Here is a 21,163-nt window from a genome sequence, read left to right as displayed (position 1 = left end):
AAAATTGTAAATGTATACTGAATCCAAATCCAGGTGTGTACTTAGGCCATGATCATCAAGTAGGTGTCATATATCAACAGGACAATTATTATGTTTGTGTTTTTTAATTGTAGCAGTGAACTCTGTTCATTGCAATGAATGCAACAGCATTTACTTTCCAAAAATTACGATTGATCCATCAGTCTCGTCGTCCTCCTAGGTCCTGTTTAAGAAGAACACACATCTTGGGGTATAGAGAAACCTAAAGAGGGGTGTATCAGTTAGCTTTGCCAGGGTAACAAACCATCACCAAATCACGATTTGTTATCTCTTATGGTTGTGAGGGTTAAATGAGATAATCTATGTAAAACTTCTACAACAGTAGCTGGCAGAAAGTAAATACTGAGTGCTTCTTCCAGTGGCCTCACTTGGGCTCAGTCATGCGGATGGAGCAGTGGGTCACCTGGGGGCTGGCCTCTCTTTCCATGTGATCATCATCCTCCAGGAGGCTAGCCTGAGCTTCCACACATAGAGCTTTCAGTGCTCTTAGTAGTAAGAGGGGACAAGCCCCAATATGCTAGTGCTATTCAAGCCTCTGCTTGCAGCATGTTTTCTGTTGTCCTCTCGGTCAAAGAAAGTCTCACGGCCAAACCCAGACTGGAAGAGTAGAGAAATTGATGCTACTTTTTTTTTTTTTGAGAATTATACTTTTTGTTTTAATACAAATAATGTAAGCATGCATTCATATAAGTATATAGATTGACAGTTAGCTTTTCCCCCTCAACTAAAGAACTATTAAAAACACTTTGCCAGGGCTTCCCTGGTGGCACAGTGGTTGAGAGTCCGCCTGCCGATGCAGGGGACATGGGTTCGTGCCCCGGTCCGGGAGGATCCCACATGCCACGGAGCGGCTGGGCCCATGAGCCATGGCCGCCGAGCCTGTGCGTCCGGAACCTGTGCTCTACAACGGGAGAGGCCACAACAGTGAGAGGCCCGTGTACCGAAAAAGAAAAACAACAACAAAAAATACTTTGCCAGACAGAACCAGTTAATATGTTGACCACTGCTCAACACAGGCTGGTCTCCTTTTCTTCCATGTGCTCCCCAGGTTCTGTTGCACCTTCTCTTCTAGGGGTACCCCACTTATTTCCAGGGCTCTGACTTTCCTAGCCCTTTGCCCTCCCTGTGAGTTGCCACACACTGACTGCTAAGAAGGCAGCAGATTACTGCCAATGAAGCTTCGCCTCACTCTCCCAAAATGCCCAAGGTTAAGAGCTTTTATTAACAGGGCATGTCTTTTCCATCAACACCACTTGTTGATCAGGGGTACTGCTAAGAATTTGTGGCTGGTTTGTTTGTTTGGTTTTTGGCAATCAAATATAGTCTGCCTTTGGTAAAAATGACTCACGTTTCTCCTGCAAGAAAGAAACGCTCCCCCCATCGTAGGATTTTCAGAAGCCTCATCCCATTAAGGCATCAGCCTCTGAGTCCAGAGGCTTATCCATGATCTGCATCACTTCTGGATACAGATGAGACCCCTCAGATACAGCCCTTCAGATGATATACTCTATAACTATCATATATTTTAGTTATCTAGTTATCATAGTTTTTAGTTATCATAAACAAGTTACTTCCCCATACACACCCAACATATCATGGTGAAATAGGGAAACGATAACCTCCCCAAAACTACAGAAACAATATAAACAGCATCAGCACTCCACAGCAGCTCTATCCAGGTCCGTGCTGCTAGGTGTCCCCCCACTCCTGAGCAAGGGGAGGTTCCTTGATTAGGACCCAGTTCTCTTCCTCGGGAATGGGTCACTGGTGTCTATTTCTCTACTGCTCTTGGCTCTACCCTCTGAAACATTCTTCCTTTTCCATAAGAAATGGCTTGTTTTTGCTTCTTAATAACTTCCTTAGCCTAGTTCTTACTGTAAAAACTCGAGCATCCAGAGGCCTCTTTTTCTTTGAATGGTCTCTGTCTGTTTTAGGTCATACTTCTGTGCTTGTCAGTAAAACTCTCTTAAAAACGTTGTGCATTTCCTAAGAATCCCGTAGGGTTCAGGCCCCTGAAACCCACAGCCAGAATTTTTTTTCTGGTCAGACATATCTGTCTCTCCTGTGGGTTGAGCGTCAAGCTGCTATGAGACAGTGCCTCAGGGAGTCTTAGAGGCCCTTTTGTCCAGCTGAGAAGCGCTATGAGGCACCACGTTAAATTTTACAAAGGTCTTCACTCTGAGGCCATTTCTTGCTCTAAAATTCTTGTCCTCTAGCTGAAGAGAATGGAGAGAGAAAAGATTTTCTTTTCCAGTCACGTGAGTTCTGGTTCTTCTCTATTTTCTCTAAATAATGCTTATTAACCAGATAATTCATTTTTCAGCTCATCCCTCTTTTGCAGAACCTTATATGCGGCTAGAAACACTCAGTGAACTCTTGCAACATTCTTCCTGGAGATCTTTGCAGCTAACTTCAAAGTTCATTGTGTATCTTTCATGCTGCCACAGACATCACTTTTGCCAGTTGTTTTGCTGCAGCAGAATGTGGGTTGCCTTTTTCCCTGACTGCTGTACAGTTTCCTCATCACTTCTCCAGTCTCCACAAACAGTTTGCATGCTATTTTTCTGGGTTTTGCTAATAGTTATCTCACTACTTTTCAGCTGCTGTCTGGTCCCAAAGCTGATACTGAATATTTTAGGTTTTTGTTATGGCAACATGCTACTTCTAGGTACCAATTTCTGTATGTTAGTTTTTGTGGCTTAAGAAACTGCTACAAATCTTAATGGCTTCAACAGCAATGATTAATTATTTCTCACAGTTCTTTCGATTGGTTGATCCATCTTCTGTTACTGTCTCCTGGCTCATTCATGTGGCTACAGCCAGTCGGTGGGTTAGCTGTGGGCTGGGTTCAGCTGGGATTACTAAAACCCCTGGGTCTCTTCCTCCTGCAGGCTAGCCCAGGCTTCTTCATATGGTTGTATCAGGGGTCTGTTACAAGAGTAATAAGCTCTTTTGCACAAGTGCTTTTCAAGCCTCTGCTTGCATTATATTTACTAACATCTCATTAGCCAAAGCAAGTTCCAGTCTAATGGCCACACTCCAAATTCAAGAAGTTGAGAAATAGTCTAAACCTCTTGATTGGAGGACCTGGAAAGAATGTTGGTTGAAAATTTTTTTTCAACTGTTCACAAAGAGTATGTACATATTTGGTGGGGGGGAAGAATGCGCCACGTAGGAAGTCAGGTCAAGAAAGTAGGTTATGAATTGATAGTCATCACATCATGGAAATAATCTAACAATTTGGTTCTTTCATAGTTATTGTGAAGATTGTTGATGGGTTGGTTATATATCAGTTGTCCAGTAAAAAGGCAGGCTCACATTGGACACTCAGTTTGCCACTGACTGAGTTAGTTTTTCTTTCCTTGCTTTACTTAGTTTCGACTCTAGAGTGTTGCTGACCCACTTATAGCTTACCATTGTTAAATGCTTGGTTTTTATATAATTTCTTGGTCTGATACAACCTGTATGGGGAGAGAGAGGAATGTCAACAGCAGTATATGGAGATGACTGTGGTAAGGTTTGACCTTGTAACCATGAGGAAAGAGAAACATTTCAAAATAAAAGTGTATCATCACACAGTTCAAAGATGTTAGTAATGATAATCTGAGTCACCAATAAATTGTGTCCAATGTTCTCTCTTTAAGGAAGCAATGAAATATGTCAATGCAGTTTAGAAGAGGATTTCCAACAAAAAGGAGTGAATACTTTTCAAGTTTGAAGGGAGAAACTTTGGTTAGGTAAAAGTCGCTTACACAAGAAAACCTCATGCACTGATGATGTTGGATAACTGAGATTTTTCTGCAGTCGTGTAAAAAATGCCAGCTGAAAATAATAATTTGTTTCCTTGGAGGATTAAAGAGGAGTAACCAGCCAACAGGATTAGGATCAGTGGCTTATAGGACTTTAAGAGGAAGAGGAACAGAAAAAGAAATGTAAAAATTCTGTGGGATTGTCCTTAGCTAGTATTATGAGTTGGAAAAAAAAGTCATTAATGATCCTGAAAACTCTATTGACTTCTCTTTTTTAAAATACTCCATAAAAAAACTTTATATTTTTATGAAATATAAAGTTTAATTAAACTAGACTCAATGATTTATTCCCCATCATTTTTTCTTTCTACATAGATTTCCTCTGTATTTTCCAGACAAAAGTTTGCTTCACATTCCAAGGCCAAAGCCAAATCAGATGTAAGATACAGCAACAACTGTGTTTGTTTGTAAATGCTGATACAGATAACAGTAGAAAAACTCGTATGGATGATTTGACCCTTGAACCTGGAGCGCTCCTCTCTTTACTTTCTCCCTTAGCAAGGCCATCTGCTAGCATTCCCTCAATTGTCAATTCTATGCCCCTGACTGTAAAACTTCTACCTCCAAGTATCAGTGCTTTGGTATTTCAAAAGTCTTGGGTCAGTCATAACCACAGTGAATCTTTGTTAGAAGAGAATTATCTGTGATTGCTAATAATTTTGTGGGCTTTTGGACAGTTGTGATGAGTGACTACCTGATTGAGTGCTCTAATAACTGAAACATTACAGTGTTGGGGAAACTGATATGAAGAGATTATTGTGGGAGAGAAGGTAATGGTTATAATAGTGAAAAGGTTTTCATGTGTTCATCCAGATCTATGTTATTAGAAGCTAATAATTGCTCCAAATATAAAACCTTAATTAGGGAATGCTACGATCTGGATGCTTGTGTTCCCCCCAAAATTGATGTGTTGAAATCCTAACCCCCAAGGTGATGGTATTGGGAGGTGAGGTCTTTGGGAAGTGACTAGGTCATGAGGGTGGAGCCCTCATGAATGGAATTAGTGGCCCCATAAAAGAGACCCCAGAGAGCTTGCTTGCCACTTCTGCCATGTGAGGTTACCGTGAGAAGAAGGCCGAGGAAGCAGGCCTTTATGAACGAGGAAGCAGGCCTTTACCAGACACAGACCCTGACCATGCTGGCACCCTGATTTCAGACTTCCAGCCTCCAGAACTGTGAGAAATAAATTTCCGTTGTTTGTAAGCAAATTTTTGTTGCTTATAAGCCATCCAGTATGTAGTATGTTGTTACAGCAACTCAGATGGACTAAGACAGGGAGTAAGTTCCCTATAAGATTAACGATTTCAGAAACCTTTTTAGGGCGAGGCTCAGGAAAAAGACGCTAGTGTAGCTTTGTGGTTTACAGAATCTCTCAAGTCAGATTTTCTGGATTCAGATCTCAGTTCCATATTTATTAATGGTGTGACTTTAGGCAAGTTGCTTAAAACACCAGGTTTTACTTATTTGAGTGAAATTATTATTTATGGATCTGAATCAACCTGGCTGGGAAAGTACACTCCTTGCCCTTTAAGGGTCGTGTTACTATGGTGTGTCCTAAAAAGTAACCGCTAAATTACTGTGACACAGGACCTATGGGATTTCCTGGCCCCTACTGCAGGTCTTTGGTGGTGATGGGTAGGAGGGACTGGGCAAGGTGGTCGAGAAAGGTGTTTTCAGGGTGATCCCATAGGGCTGTGCAAGTTGTGTTCAGCACAGGGATGAGGGGGGCTGGAAACCTGTCCCATACCCAGATTATCAGTTCCTGTGCCCTGGAGCAGGGCTGCATCCACCCAGAGATGTCATATGGCAGATGTCATATGGTCCCTACACAAGGGCTCATCAAGGCACCATATGGACCAGTGGTGGACCTAGGCATATAGACACATTCTGATTTGTAGTCATCATTTTCTTTTAACAAGATTTTAAAAATTCGTATAAAATCAGGATATAGGAGATAGAGATTATAAAATCTGAAAATCAAAATGTGGGTGCTACATTTTTTTTTGTGGGGGGGATTTTTTTTTTTTTTTGGCCACACCCTGAGGCACGCAGGATCTTAGTTCCCAGACCAGGGATTGAACCTGTGCCCCCTGCAGGGGAAGCACGGAGCCTTAATCACTGGACGGCCAGGGAAGTCCCTGGGTGCTATCTTTCAAGTCACTGCTTGAAAGTGCTCATTTGGAGCATATGTCTGGGGGCAGGATCTTTTTAGTTTTACCTGTAATTGAATCCTCTATATGTTTATATGTGTGTGTATCTGTGTGTCTAAATGTGTACTTTAGTTTCTGTTGAAACAAGAATCGTAAACTTTCTGGACTCACATTACATACGAGTAGTCTCTAAAACATCTCTTCATTGTAAATACAGAAAGGAAAGCTCTTCCATGCTTTTGGATTCCTTCCCCTCCTGTAATCTATAAGTTGATCTCCATAATAAACCTCATATGATTTGTATATCTGCTGCTCCGCATTGTATCTCCCTGTGTCTGAAGTTTCTCACATATTGCTGCGAAACAGGGATAGGTTTTTATTTTTTCCTGGTAGTAGGCAAAATTTACTCAGTATAGGTATTGCTTAAGGTATTATAATGTATGTATTATATAACGATCTCTTTTAAACTTAATTCTCTCTTTAAAGACCTTGTCTCCAAATAGAATTATATTCTGAAGTACTGGGATTAGGGCTTCAACATATGAATTTCTGGTGGACAGGAGGGGGCTTGGGGCAACTTAGCCCGAAACTATGTACGAACAGTTTTTTTCTTGTTCTCCTTAAAATAAGTCAGCACAAAGCCTCTCTTTTATGATCAGAGATATGACTATGTGTTGTTGTTTATAACTGGTTCCCTTAGAAGCAAGTAAGGAATAATGCTTTCATTGGTTATTCCTTGTAGCACCCAGCATGTTGCCTTGTTTAGGTAGTCATAACTCCCACTCATTGATCTTCTGAGGTAGGTAGAAACCTATTTTCTGAATCTTCCTTTCCCTATCTTTCTGAATCCTTCCATATCAGTTGTTTGCTTATCAAAACTGCCCCAACCTGGGGACTATTATCATTCAGTATTGCATGATGTTTATGAATAAAAAGCTGCTATGGTAAGTATCTATGGAATGGGTCACAAATTTGAATGTGCATTAAAATCACCCATAGGTCATTCTAGACCCTCTGAATCAGAACCTCCATGGTCTCAGGCATCTGTAATGTTTGTGGCTCTCCAAAAGTTGCTGTTGCCTCCTTAAGTCTGAGAGTCACTGAGCTACCATCATCTGTCTTTATTTTCTCTTACATCAAATCATATTGCCCAACGAAAGAAGGCGTACATAATTTCCCCAACTTCCCTATGGGATTCAGGTCTCAGGACAGATGACATGCGTGCCTGAAAAGAAAATTAGAAAACAGAAGCAGATTTCTGGTAGCTGGTTGTAAATTTTCTTTTAAGTTCTTCATCTCCATGTGAATCAAAGCAGGGTTTATTTTAACAACTTTATGAATACAATTTACCAAAGTTTATTACATTATCCTTTATCATAATGAGATAGGAAAGTCAACAGAATTGTTTGACTTTTCTTTCTCATTTGCCATAGTTCCCTTATTCAGATATCACCATATAGAACTAGGCTCTTGAGTGTGTAGCTTATTTTGATGTTCTTTCTATGCCTACTTCTATATTTTGGTAAAACTACAGTAAGGAGTACATTTTAACCTTCTTTTTGTTTTAACATCTTTATTGGAGTATAATTGCTTTACAATGCTTTATAACAAAGTGATTCAGCTATACATATACATATATCCCCATATCTCCTCCCTCTTGCATCTCCCTCCCACCCTCCGTATCCCACCTCACTAGGTGGTCACAAAGCACCAAGCTGATCTCCCTGTGCTATGTGGCTGCTTCCCACTAGCTATCTGTTTTACCTTTGGTAGTGTATATATGTCAATGCTGCTCTCTCACTTCGTCCCAGCTTACCCTTCCCCCTCCCCGTGTCCTCAAGTCCATTCTCTATGTCTGCGTCTTTATTCCTGTCCTGCCCCTAGGTTCTTCATAACGATTTTTTTTTTTTAGATTCCATATGTATATGTTAGCATACAGTGTTTATTTTTCTCCTTCTGACTTATTTCACTTTATGTGAAAGTCTCTAGGGCCATCCACCTCACTACAAATAACTCAATTTTGTTTCCTTTTATGGCTGAGTAATATTCCATTGTATATATGTGCCACATCTTCTTTATCCTTTCATCAGTTGATGAACACTTAGGTTGCTTCCATGTCCTGGCTACTGTAAATAGAACTGCAATGAACATTGTGGTACACGACTCTTTTTGAACTATGGTTTTCTCAGGGATATGCCCAGTAGTGGGATTGCTGGGTCGTATGGGAGTTCTATTTTTAGTTTTTTAAAGAACCTCCATACTGTTCTCCATAGTGGCTGTATCAATTTACATTCCCACCAACAGTGCAAGAGGGTTCCCTTTTCTCCACACCCTCTCCAGCATTTTTTGTTTCTAGATTTTTTGATGGCCATTCTGACTGGTGTGAGGTGATACCTCATTACAGTTTTGATTTGCATTTCTCTAATGATTAATGATGTTGAGCATTCTTTCATGTGTTTGTTGGCAGTCTGTATATCTTCTTTGGAGAAATGTCTATTTAGGTCTTCTGCCCATTTTTGGATTGCGTTGTTTGTTTTTTTTGTTATTGAGCTGCATGAGCTGCTTGTAAATTTTGGAGATTAATCCTTTGTCAATTGCTTCATTTGCAAATATTTTCTCCCATTCTGAGGGTGGACGTTTGGTCTTCTTTATGGTTTTCTTTGCTGTGCAAAAGCTTTTAAGTTTCATTAGGTCCCATTTGTTTATTTTTGTTTTTATTTCCATTTCTCTAGGAGGTGGGTCAAAATGTATCTTGCTGTGATTTATGTCATAGAGTGTTCTGCCTATGTTTTCCTCTAAGAGTTTGATAGTGTCTGACCTTACATTTAGGTCTTTAATCCATTTTGAGCTTATTTTTGTGTATGGTGTTAGGGAGTGTTCTTATTTCATTCTTTTACATGTAGCTGTCCAGTTTTCCCAGCACCACTTATTGAAGAGGCTGTCTTTTCTCCATTGTATATTCTTGCCTCCTTTATCAAAAATAAGGTGACCATATGTGCATGGGCTTATCTCTGGGTTTTCTATCCTGTTCCATTGATCTATATTTCTGTTTTTGTGCCAGTACCATACTGTCTTGATTACTGTAGCATTGTAGTATAGTCTGAAATCGGGGAGCCTGATTCCTCCAGCTCCGTTTTTCGTTCTCAAGATTGCTTTGGCTATTCGGGGTCTTTTGTGTTTCCATACAAATTGTGAATTTTTTTTTCTAGTTCTGTGAAAAATGCCATTGGTGATTTGATAGGAATTGCATTGAATCTGTAGATTGCTTTGGGTAGTAGAGTCATTTTTACAATGTTGATTCTTCTGATGCATGAACATGATATATCTCTCCGTTTGTATCATCTTTAATTTCTTTCAGCAGTGTCTTATAGTTTTCTGCATACAGGTCTTTTGTCTCCTTAGGTAGGTTTATTCTTAGGTATTTTATTCTTTTTGTCACAGTGGTAAATGGGAGTGTTTCCTTAATTTTTCTTTCAGATTTTTCAGCATTAGTGTATAGGAATGCAAGAGATTTCTGTGCATTAATTTTGTATCCTGCTACTTTACCCAATTCATTGATTAGCTCTAGTAGTTTTCTGGTAGTATCTTTAGGATTCTCTATGTATAGTATCATGTCATATGCAAACAGTGACAGCTTTACTTCTTTTCCGATTTGGATTCCTTTTATTTCTTTTTTTTCTCTGACTGCTGTGGCTAAAAATTCCAAAACTATGTTGAGTAATAGTGGTGAGAGTGGACAACCTTGTCTTGTTCCTGATCTTAGAGGAAATGGTTTCAGTTTTTCACCATTGAGAACGATGTTGGCTGTGGATTTGTCATATATGGCCTTTATTATGTGGAGGTAAGTTCCCTCTATGCCTACTTTCTGGAGGGTTTTTACCATAAATGGGTGTTGAATTTTGTCAAAAGCTTTTTCTGCATCTATTGAGATGATCATATGGTTTTTCTCCTTCAATTTGTTAATATGGTTTATCACATTGATTGATTTACATATATTGAAAAATCCTTGCATTCCTGGGATAAACCCCACTTGATCATGGTGTATGATCCTTTTAATGTGCTGTTGGATTCTGTTTGCTAGTATTTTGCTGAGGATTTTTGCATCTATGTTCATCAGTGATATTGGCCTGTAGTTTTCTTTCTTTGTGACATCTTTGTCTGGTTTTGGTATCAGGGTGATGGTGGCCTCGTAGAATGAGTTTGGGTGTGTTCCTCCCTCTGCTATATTTTGGAAAAGTTTGAGAAGCATAGGTGTTAGCTCTTCTCTAAATGTTTGGTAGAATTCACCTGTGAAGCCATCTGGTTCTGGGCTTTTGTTTCTTGGAAGATTTTTAATCACAGTCTCAATTTCAGTGCTTGTGCTTGGTCTGTTTATGTTTTCTATTTCTTCCTGGTTCAGTCTTGAGAAGTTCTGCTTTTCTAAGAATTTGTCCATTTTTTTCAGGTTGTCCATTTTATTGGCATATAGTTGCCTGTAGTAATCTCTCATGATCCTTCGTATTTCTGCAGTGTCAGTTGTTACTTCTTTTTCATTTCTAATTCTACTGATTTGAGGCTTCTCCCTTTTTTTCTTGGTGAGTCTGGCTAATGGTTTATCAATTTTGTTTATCTTCTCAAAGAACCAGCTATTAGTTTTACTGATCTTGGCTATCATTTCCTTCATTTCTTTTTCATTTATTTCTGCTCTGATCTTTATGATTTCTTTCCTTCTGCTAACTTTGGGGTTTTTTTGTTCTTCTTTCTCTAATTGCTTTAGGTGTAAGTTTAGGTTGTTTATTTGAGATGTTTCTGGTTTCTTGAAGTAGGATTGTATTGCTATAAAATTCCCTCTTAGGACTGCTTTGTCTGCATCCCATAGGTTTTGGGTCATTGTGTTTTCATTGTCATTTGTTTGTAGGTATTTTTTGATTTCCTCTTTGATTTCTTCAGTGAGCTTTTGGTTATTTAGTAGTGTATTGTTTAGCCTCCATGTGTTTGTATTTTTTACAGATTTTTTTCCTGTAATTGATATCTAGTCTCATAGCGTTGTTGTCGGAAAAGATACTTGATACGATTTCAATTTTCTTAAATTTACCAAGGCTTGATTTGTGACCCAAGATATGATCTATCCTGGAGAATGTTCCATGAGAACTTGAGAAGAAAGTGTATTCTGTCGCTTTTGGATAGAATGTCCTATAAATATCAATTAAGTCCATCTTGTTTAATGTATCATTTAAAGCTTGTGTTTCCTTATGTATTTTCATTTTGGATGATCTGTCCGTTGGTGAAAGTGAGGTGTGTTAAAGTCCCCTACTATGATTCTCTGTCGATTTCCCCTTTTATGGCTGTTAGCATTTGCCTTATGTATTGAGGTGCTCCTGTGTTGGGTGCATAAATATTTATAACTGTTATAGCTTCTTCTTGGATTGATCCCTTCATCATTATGTAGTGTCCTTCTTTGTCTCTTGTAATAGTCTTTATTTTAAAGTCTATTTTGTCTGATATGAGAATTGCTACTCCAGCTTTCTTTTGATTTCCATTTGCATGGAATACCTCTTTACATCCCCTCACTTTCAGTCTGTGTGTATCCCTAGGTCTGAAGTGGGTCTCTGGTAGACAGCATATATACGGGTCTTGTCTTTGTATCCATTGAGCCAGTCTGTGTCTTTTGGTGGGAGCATTTAATCCATTTACATTTAAGGTAATTACCAATATGTATGTTCCTATTACCATTTTCTTAATTGTTTTGGGTTTGTTATTCTAGGTCTTTTCCTTCTCTTGTGTTTCCTGCCTAGGGAAGTTCCTTTAGCATTTGTAAAGCTGGTTTGGTGGTGCTGAATTCTCTTAGCTTTTGCTTGTCTCTAAAGGTTTTAATTTCTCCATTGAATCTCAGTGAGATCCTTGCTGGGTAGAGTAATCTTGGTTGTAGGTTTTTCTGTTTCATCATTTTAAATATGTCTTGCCACTCCCTTCTGGCTTGCAGAGTTTCTGCTGAAAGATCAGCTGTTAACCTTATGGGGATTCTCTTGTATGTTATTTGTTGTTTTTCCCTTACTGCTTTTAATATTTTTTCTTTGTATTTAATTTTTGTTAGTTTGATTAGTATGTGTCTTGGCGTATTTCTCCTTGGATTTATCCTGTATGGGACTCTCTGTGCTTCCTGGACTTGATTGACTATTCCCTTTCCCATATTAGGGAAGTTTCCAACTATAATCTCTTCAAATATTTTCTCAGTCCCTTTCTTTTTCTCTTCTTCTGGGACCCCTATAATTCGAATGTTGGTGCATTTAATATTGTCCCAGAGGTCTCTGAGACGTTCCTCAATTCTTCTCATTCTTTTTTTCTGTATTCTGCTCTGAAGTGGTTATTTCCACTATTTTATCTTCCAGGTCACTTATCCGTTCTTCTGCCTCAGTTATTCTGCTATTGATTCCTTCTAGAGAACTTTTAATTTCATTTACTGTGTTGTTCATCATTGTTTGTTTGCTCTTTAGTTCTTCTAGGTCCTTGTGAAACGTTTCTTGTATTTTCTCCATTCTATTTCCAAGATTTTGGATCATCTTTACTGTCATTACTCTGAATTCTTTTTCAGGTAGACTGCCTATTTCCTCTTCATTTGTTTGGTCTGGTGGGTTTTTACCTTGCTTCTTCATCTGCTCTGTGTTTCTCTGTGTTCTCATTTTGCTTAACTTACTGTGTTTGGGGTCTCCTTTTCACAGGTTGCAGGTTCGTAGTTCCCGTTGTTTTTGGTGTCTGCCCACAGTATCTAAAGTTGGTTCAGTGGGTTGTGTAGGCTTCCTGGTGGAGGCAACTAGTGCCTGTGTTCTGGTGGATGAGGCTGGATCTTGTCTTTCTGGTGGGCAGGACCGCATACGGTGGTGTGTTTCAGGGTGTCTGTGACCTTCTTATGATTTTAGGCAGCCTCTCTGCTAATGGGTGGGGTTCTGTTCCTGTCTTGCCAGTTGTTTGGCATAGGGTGTCCAGCACTGTAGCTTGCTGGTCGTTGAGTTGAGCTGGGTCTTAGCGTTGAGATGGAGATCTCTGGGAGAGCTTTCGCCAATTGATATTACATGGAGCTGGGAGGTCTCTGGTGGACCAGTGTCCTGAACTCGGCTCTCCCACCTCAGAGGTGCAGGCCTGACACCCGGCTGGAGCACCAAGACCCTGTCAGCCACATGGCTCAGAAGAAAAGGGAGAAAAAAGGAAAGAAAAGAGAAAATATAAAGAAATAAAGTTTTTAAAATAAAAAAAATTTTAATTATTAAAAATAAAAAAAATTTTAAAGTAAAAAAAAAAGAAAAAAGGAAGAAGAGGGCAACCAAACCAAGAAACAGATCCATCAATGATAACAAGTGCTAAAAACTATATTAAAAAAAAAACAAAATAATAATGGACAGACAGAACCCTAGGACAAATGGTAAAAGCAAAGCTATACAGACAGGGCTTCCCTGGTGGCGCAGTGGTTGAGAGTCCGCCTGCCGATGCAGGGGACACGGGTTCGTGCCCCGGACCAGGAGGATCCCGCATGCCGTGGAGGGGCTGGGCCCGTGAGCCATGGCCACTGAGCCTGCGCGTCCGGAGCCTTGCTCTGCAGTGAAATGGGAGAGGCCACAACAGTGAGAGGCCCGCGTACCGCAAAAAAAAAAAAAAAAAAAAAAGCTATACAGACAAAATCACACAAAGAAGCATACACATACACACTCACAAAAAGAGAAAAAGAAAAAATATATATACATATATGAAAGAAAAAGGAAGACAGCAACCAAATCAATAAACAAATCTACCAATGATAATAAACTCTAAATATTAAACTAAGATAAACATAAACCCAAAAACCAGTCAGTTGCATACAGCAAACCCCAAGTCTACAGTTGCTCCCAAAGTCCATCGCCCCAATTTTGCAATGATTCGTTGTCTATTCAGGTATTCCACAGATGCAGGGTACATCAAGTTGATTGTGGAGACTTAATCCGCTGTTCCTGAGGCTGCTAGGAGAGATTTCCCTTTCTCTTCTTCGTTCGCACAGCTCCCGGGGTTCAGCTTTGGATTTGGACCCGCCTCTGCGTGTAGGTCGCCTGAGGGCATCTGTTCTTCGCTCAGACAGGACGGGGTTAAAGGAGCCGCTGATTCGGGGGCTCTGGCTCACTCAGGCCGGGGGGAGGGAGGGGTACGGAGGCGGGGCGCACCTGCAGCGGCAGAGGCTGGCGTGACGTTGCACCAGCCCGAGGCGCGCCGTGCGTTCTCCTGGGGAAGTTGTCCCTGGATCACGGGACCTTGGCAGTGGCGGGCTGCACAAGCTCCCGGGAGGGGAGGTGTGGAGAGTGACTTGTGCTCGCACACAAGCTTCTTGGTGCCGGCAGCAGCGGCCTTAGCGTCTCATGCCCGTCTCTGGGGTCCGTGCTGATAGCCACGGCTCGCGCCCGTCCCTGGAGCTCGTTTAGGTGGTGCTCTGAATCCCCTCTCCTCGCTAACCCCAAAACAATGGTCTCTTGCCTCTTCAGCAGGTCCAGACTTTCTCCCGGACTCCCTCCCGGCCAGCCGTGGTGCACTAAACCCTGCAGGCTGTGTTCACGCCGCCAACCCCAGGCCTCTCCCTGCGCTCCGACCAAAGCCCGAGCCTCAGCTCGCGCCCCCGCCCGCCTCGGCGGGTGAGCAGACAAGCCTCTCGGGCTGGTGAGTGCCGGTTGGCCCTGATCCTCTGTGAGGGAATCTCTCCGCTTTGCCCTCCACACCCCTGTGGCTGCGCTGTTCTCCGCGGCTCCGAAGCTTCCCTCCCTCCGCCACCCTCAGTCTCTGCCCGCGAAGGGTCTTCCTAGTGTGTGGACACCTTTCCTCCTTCACAGCTCCCTCCCACTGGTGCAGGTCCCATCCCTATTCTTTTGTCTCTGTTTTTCCTTTTTTCTTTTCCCCTACCCAGGTACGTGGGGGATTTCTTACCTTTTGGGAGGTCTGAGGTCTTCTGCCAGCGTTCAGTAGGTGTTCTGTAGGAGTTGTTCCACGTGTAGGTGTATTTCTGATGTATTTGTGGGGAGGAAGGTGATCTCCACGTCTTACTCCTCTGCCATCTTGAAGGTCTCCCCCATTTTAACCTTTTGGGGAACATTTTTAGAAGCCTCTTGGTTGACTTTTTTCTGTTGTAGTTTTCCTAATGTTTCCTCCTTGGCAACCAGGAAACCTTCTAGATCAGTGGGACCAACTCATTTGGGGCTGGGCTGGGCCAGAAAAGGTGGGCCGGAAGGCAAGGTAAAGGCTACTTTCTTGTCTACACCTGCAGAGAGAATCTTGAGTTCCCCACACCCTTCCTGACTCTCTCCTTACCAGATTATGGACTTGAGCCTTCAAGTGAGCTTAGACCTTCACCTGATTTAGGACCCATGGCTTCATGTTGTTAGGTCTTGAGAAGGAGTGACTGCCTCTGACTGTATTCTTCCAAGGCCATTTTCTATATGATTGCACTGCACTTTGCTCTTCATATTATGAATGAAATGATTCTCCCAAATAGCTTTTTCAGTGCTTTAGGAGAGTAATACAGAGCCTGGGACCTGTCTAGGAGTAGTGGGAGACCAACAAGCAGGCTCCTAATGTTCTGGTGTGTGATGCTGCCCCTTAACCACCCTTACCTTCCATGATAGTTCCTCCTAAGCCTTCCTTGCATCCATCACCGTTTCTTGCCTTGTTCATCAAAATTTATCCATTCTCTGTCCTATCCACTTGTTTCAGAGTAGAATATATTGGATACTAACATAAGCAGATAAATACAGCTCAACTTGATGCTAGTCAACTAATGTACTTTCCCCATGTCATATAAGGTGATAACCTGATTGCAATGCATGCACCTTAAAGAAGGACTTTAAAAAGTTAGTCCTTTACATATATACACTACCAAATGTAGAATAGATAGCTAGTGGGAAGCAGCCGCATAGCACAGGGAGGTCAGCTTGGTGCTTTATGACCACCTAGAGGGGTGGGATAGGGAGGGTGGGAGGGAGACGCAAGAGGGAGGGGATATGGGGATATATGTACATGTATAGCTGATTCACTTTGTTATACAGCAGAAACTAACACAACATTGTAAAGCAATTACACTCCAATAATGATGTTAAAAAAATAATGCAACAAATATTTCACTTTCACATTTTTCAATAAAAAAAGAAGTTAGTCCTTTAAACAAATATAGTTTTCTGGGGCTTCATTTAATTAATAAATCTACATGGAAATTATAAAAATGTTGGAAAATACAGAAAAGCACAAGGAAGTAATTAAAACCATTTATAATTCCACAATTTGAAGAAAACTACATCTTGATGTGTATTATTCAAGTCTTTATTTCAGGATGTATGCACGGTAGCACTGCTCATTCTCTTCCCTTTACATAGTTTTTCTACCCAAAATGGTATTTACACTTTTCATCCCATTATAGCCTTCTAAACTCTGTGATTATGTGGCAGTCAATACCTCATTTTTGCGCCTTTAAATCATTTTTGAATTTCTGTGAAAACTGTGGTGATGAAAATATTTACAGCAGTGAGCTTCACATACCCCTGCATATATCCTTAGAATAAATGTACTTAAGACAAAACAAATACACATTTTAAAAGCTTTTATACATACTATTAAGCTGCCCTCAAAAAGGTTCTATCAATTTGCCCTCCTATAAGCATTTTTTTCAGCGTTCACAGAATTCTCTTTTAAATCATTATCTAAAAAAATTCCTGCCAGCTTAGGGGGCAGAAAGAAATCTCAGTGGTTTAATTTGCATTTCCTTGTTTTGATAGTGAAGTCCCTCATGCTCACCTTTATACACCTGCTGGAGATAGTTGACTGTAGTGGTTAAGTGGGGCTACTCTAGAGCCGGACTCTTCACTTACCGGGGACCTTGGGTACGTTCCTTAACCTCCTTAAACTCACTTACCAACTCTGATGATGACAACACCTACTTCATGAAGTCCGTATGAAGACTAAAGAGGGTAGCACATGAAAAGGGCTTAGAACATGTTTACTGGCATTACAGTAAGTACCTGATACATATTAACTATCCCTGTGTTCACTGGCATTTATAGTTCTTCTTATATGAATTGCCTTTTCATCGTCTTTGTTTGGGCAAGTGGTTTTTTTGTTTTGGGGAGGCAGGAGTTTTTAATATTGATACATTAAGTAAGTTAACCCATTATGTGCCATATATTGAAATCCCCCCCCAACTTGTGGTGTGTCTTCAAATTTTGTTCAAAATGAGGAAATATTTGGGTATCAGGCAGTTCAGGCCAGGGAAGGCATAGTTTTGGTCCAGCCTGGGTCTTTTTTCTGCCTCTCAGTTGTGCTTCTAGGAGTCACCTTCCCCATCACTGAGAAAGTCCAGTATTGATTTTTGTCACTAGAAAGCAGAAATGGCATTTTAAGCAGGATAACTTGTATTCAAAAACACCACTATGGTATAAAACCTTGCTTAATTTATGTAAGTAATGACCATGGCAGACAAGAACCTGTGGTTAGTATTTCACCATTTTCCATTTATCACTAAATCCAACTTGTCAGCATTCCATTAGTGGAGCGGTAAAATTAATTACTTCAACTTGAGAGAAGCTTCTAATTTGAGAGCAAGATCCCTGATAGATTGAGTAGCCATTAAATGCTGCTATTGACATTTTCCCTCTCTTTTCTGCAAATTATATAGTAGAAAGAAATCTTTCTAGCCACGAAATCTTATATAAAAGGGCAAAATGTTTATTATTTTGGCATCTATACATGCTATTAAAAATGAAAGTTTTTACTTCATTGGAAAAAATATGGACATAGAGAACACGGTTGTGCCTTGCTAAGCAGGGAACTGATCAGAACCACTCTTACAAAAACATGGAAATTCTGTTTGAGCTGCCAACTTGTTTCAAGAAGCCATTAAAAGTGGGCAAATATTGCTGCTCTGTGATGGATAAATGGGAGTTATATTACTGCTACAGGGCTTGTGTACGATTGAAATTTTCCATATAAAACTTTTTTTAAGTTTTGTTAATGATACACCACTAGGGACCTCGGGAAAAGCTGAACATCTTTCACTTCTGATTCTTCATCTGACTTGTGCTATGTGATTCCCACCTAGATAAATATCTTCTTTCTGCTCACCTCTCCTACTTGCTAAAATCACATAAAACACTTAACTATTTCTCGATCTCTTTTACTCTTAATACCTTCCAGTAGAATATATTTTGGGGGTTTTCCCCCAAATATTTTTAAGCACTGAGTATCAAACAGACATTCAAACTCTGAAGTATGTACAGGTGATATTAGGCAGAAGAGCAAGGAGATTTCAGCTTCCACCAAATTTTATACTTCCTTTTTAGATTTTTGTCTTTGTTCATTTTGTTGTTGTTTTACTTTAAGCATGTTTTATTCTTATAACATTTTTAAGATAAAAAATTAAACCATGATTTCTATCATTAAAAAAATATTCTTGGGCTTCCCTGGTGGCACAGTGGTTGAGAGTCCGCCTGCCGATGCAGGGGACACGGGTTCACACCCCGGTCCGGGAAGATCCTACATGCCGCGGAGCGGCTGGGCCCGTGAGCCATGGCCGTTGAGCCTGCGCATCCAGAGCGTGTGCTCCGCAACGGGAGAGGCCATAGCAGTGAGAGGCCCGCGTACCGCAAAAAAAAAAAAAAAAAAAAAGTCTTGTGATGTACAGGATGCTCACCACTGCTGAAATAGACACAGGATAGACAACACTTAGAGTTGGCCCCAAAGCCTTGACTGGCCTTAATTAACAATCATTATCCTTGCAAGTCTTTTCTTATTTTTCTTTTCTCTAGTGTGCTTTGATTTGTGATTATTGGAGAACTGTAAAGCAAGAAAAAGAAATGGATTCCCAATGCAATCTAAAATTTGAAATTGCTGATTGAGTTCCGGGCACCTCCGCTATTGCACTGAGATACTACAAGCTATAAAATACAAGTGTGTTCGTGACTCTCAGTCATATTAGTCCTTTACTCATAAGCAAAATGTTATGAAACATTTAGCTCCTTTAGTGCATTTCTTACCTACACCCAGGAGTAAAGAATTGGGAGTGCTGAGCAGTGAGCAGAAGGTTTCTTTATTTCAATCTTTAATTCCCTCAATGCAAATATCTGACTCTCAATTAAGTTCTGAGGAATTTAACCTCAGTATCTCTATTTACAGGCATAATGAAGGACCGGCTAGTAGAACTTGTGGAGTTAACCAAGCGGTATGAACAGCAGTTCCCAGACAAGGACAATGAATTTGACTCGCCCCCCGAGGATATCGTGTTCGAGACGGACCACATCCTGGAATCCTTGTACCGAGACATCCAGGACCTTCAGGATGAAAACCAGCAGCTAACTTACGACGTGAAGCGGCTGGGAAAGCAGAACACCCGCTTCCTCACGTCCATGAGGCGCCTCAGCAGCATCAAGCGGGACACCAACTCGATTGCCAAGGACATCAAGGCCCGGGGCGAGAGCATCCACCGCAAGCTGAGCGCCATGAAGGCGCTGAGCGAGGTCGCCGAGGCCCAGCACGGCGCGCACTCGGCCGTGGCGCGCATCGCGCGCGCACAGTACAGCGCTCTCACCCTCCCGTTCCAGGCCGCCATGCTCGAGTACAACCAGGCCGAGATGAAGCAGCGCGAAAACTGCAAGATCCGCATCCAGCGCCAGCTGGAGATCATGGGCAAGGACGTGTCGGGCGACCAGATCGAGGACATGTTCGAACAAGGCAAGTGGGACGTGTTCTCAGAGAACCTGCTGGCTGACGTGAAGGGCGCGCGGGCGGCCCTCAACGAGATCGAGAGCCGCCACCGCGAGATGCTGCGGCTGGAGAGCCGCATCCGCGACCTGCACGACCTCTTCCTGCAGATGGCCATGCTGGTGGAGCAGCAGGCTGACACCCTGGACGTCATCGAGTTCAACGTGCAGAAGACCCTCGACTACACCGGCCAGGCCAAGGTGCAGGTGAGCAAGGCCGTGCAGTACAAGAAGAAGAACCCCTGCCGGACCGTCTGCTGCTTCTGCTGCCCCTGCCTCAACTAGCAGAAGGCCCAGGCCGCCACACCCCATCCCCGGCAGGAATGGGAGGGGAAGCACACTGGGAAAGATTTTGAGGCTGTCTGCACTGGGGTGAGTTGCCCTAATCCCTAGGGACCTCAGTCTTTAGAGAAGGAAAAAACTCGGTCCCAGAATTCCAGTCCAGCTCGTACTTGGAAAGAGAGTTGATCCCACCTGCTGTTTCATCTGTAAGGACAGATGCCTACTGAAGTTTTGTGAGGTCATTGTATGGCACATAGCACCCTTGCCTCTTAAAGGAAGCCAAATAAGGAACTGACGTGGCAACGTACTCTACGGTAGATGTCCAAGGCATGTTTGTACATGGACCTCTAGGAGGAAGTCAGTCCTGCATCGGCTCACAGTATGAACTCCTTATCAAGGCTTCATTTACCCTATCCTGAAAGTACCTCTGTTGTGTTCATTTTTGAGTGAACCGATCTTGGGAAAAACTGCACATCTGCCATTTCTGATTCTTCATCTGGTTTACGCTATGTGATTCCCGCCTGGATGTATATCTTCTTTCTGCTCACCTCCTCTACTTATTAAAATTACATTTAACACTTACTATTATTTCCTTACCTCTTACTTTTAATATCTTCCATCAGAATGTAATTTGGGATTTTTTTTTTCCAAAGATTTTTAAGCACTGAGTATTGAACAGGCACTCAAATTGAAGTATGTTTGTCACATTATATATATTTTTCATAAATAAAAATAATTTAAAAGTTATCTTCGTACTTGATTATTACCAATGCACATATATGTAAATGTAAACTACCAATATTTACTAATGCATGTACATAATGACCAGTTGGTTTAACTTTACTTTTGTAAATATGGTGTATAAACATCCATGAGACATTTTTACTGGTTGTTGGTGTTGGTTTGCTTGTTATGAGTTTATCTCACTCTGATCTGCATCTCCATAGTCCAGTTTGGGTCAAAACTTTATTTTGAACAACTCTGTGTTGGTTACAATGGTAAAGAACAGGTGTCAAATGCTGAAAATGCATACGGAACTAGAAATATTAAAAAACGGTCTTAGAAATAATTACTTTTGTTTTACTGTGGCCCATTCTTTTCATGCATGGCAATGTAGTAATTTAAAATAAAATAATTCTGGTCACGTTAGTTT

General features: G+C 41.3%; 1 protein-coding gene across 5 annotated transcripts in view; it reads left to right on the top strand.

The window, feature by feature from the left end:
* STX11 (syntaxin 11) overlaps window positions 1-20,891 on the top strand; it is a 39,014-nt gene extending 18,123 nt beyond the window's left edge. For 2 of the 5 annotated variants that reach the window (XM_067701869.1, XM_067701872.1), the window contains exon 2: window positions 19,145-20,891. In XM_067701869.1, the coding sequence (XP_067557970.1) occupies window positions 19,150-20,013 (864 nt within the window). In that variant the 5' untranslated portion in view covers window positions 19,145-19,149 and the 3' untranslated portion in view covers window positions 20,014-20,891. Of the gene's footprint in view, window positions 1-14,509; window positions 14,651-16,752; window positions 16,858-16,902; window positions 16,988-19,144 lie in introns of those variants that run through there. The other 3 variants (XM_067701870.1, XM_067701871.1, XM_067701873.1) reach the window with 3 other exon arrangements.
* The last annotated feature ends 272 nt before the right edge of the window (window positions 20,892-21,163 follow it).

Source organism: Pseudorca crassidens, chromosome 13 (genome assembly GCF_039906515.1).
Source record: "Pseudorca crassidens isolate mPseCra1 chromosome 13, mPseCra1.hap1, whole genome shotgun sequence".
NCBI classification, from domain to species: domain Eukaryota; kingdom Metazoa; phylum Chordata; class Mammalia; order Artiodactyla; family Delphinidae; genus Pseudorca; species Pseudorca crassidens.
Note: the sequence above shows the minus strand (reverse complement) of the source record. Positions and strands in the feature narration are given on the sequence as shown.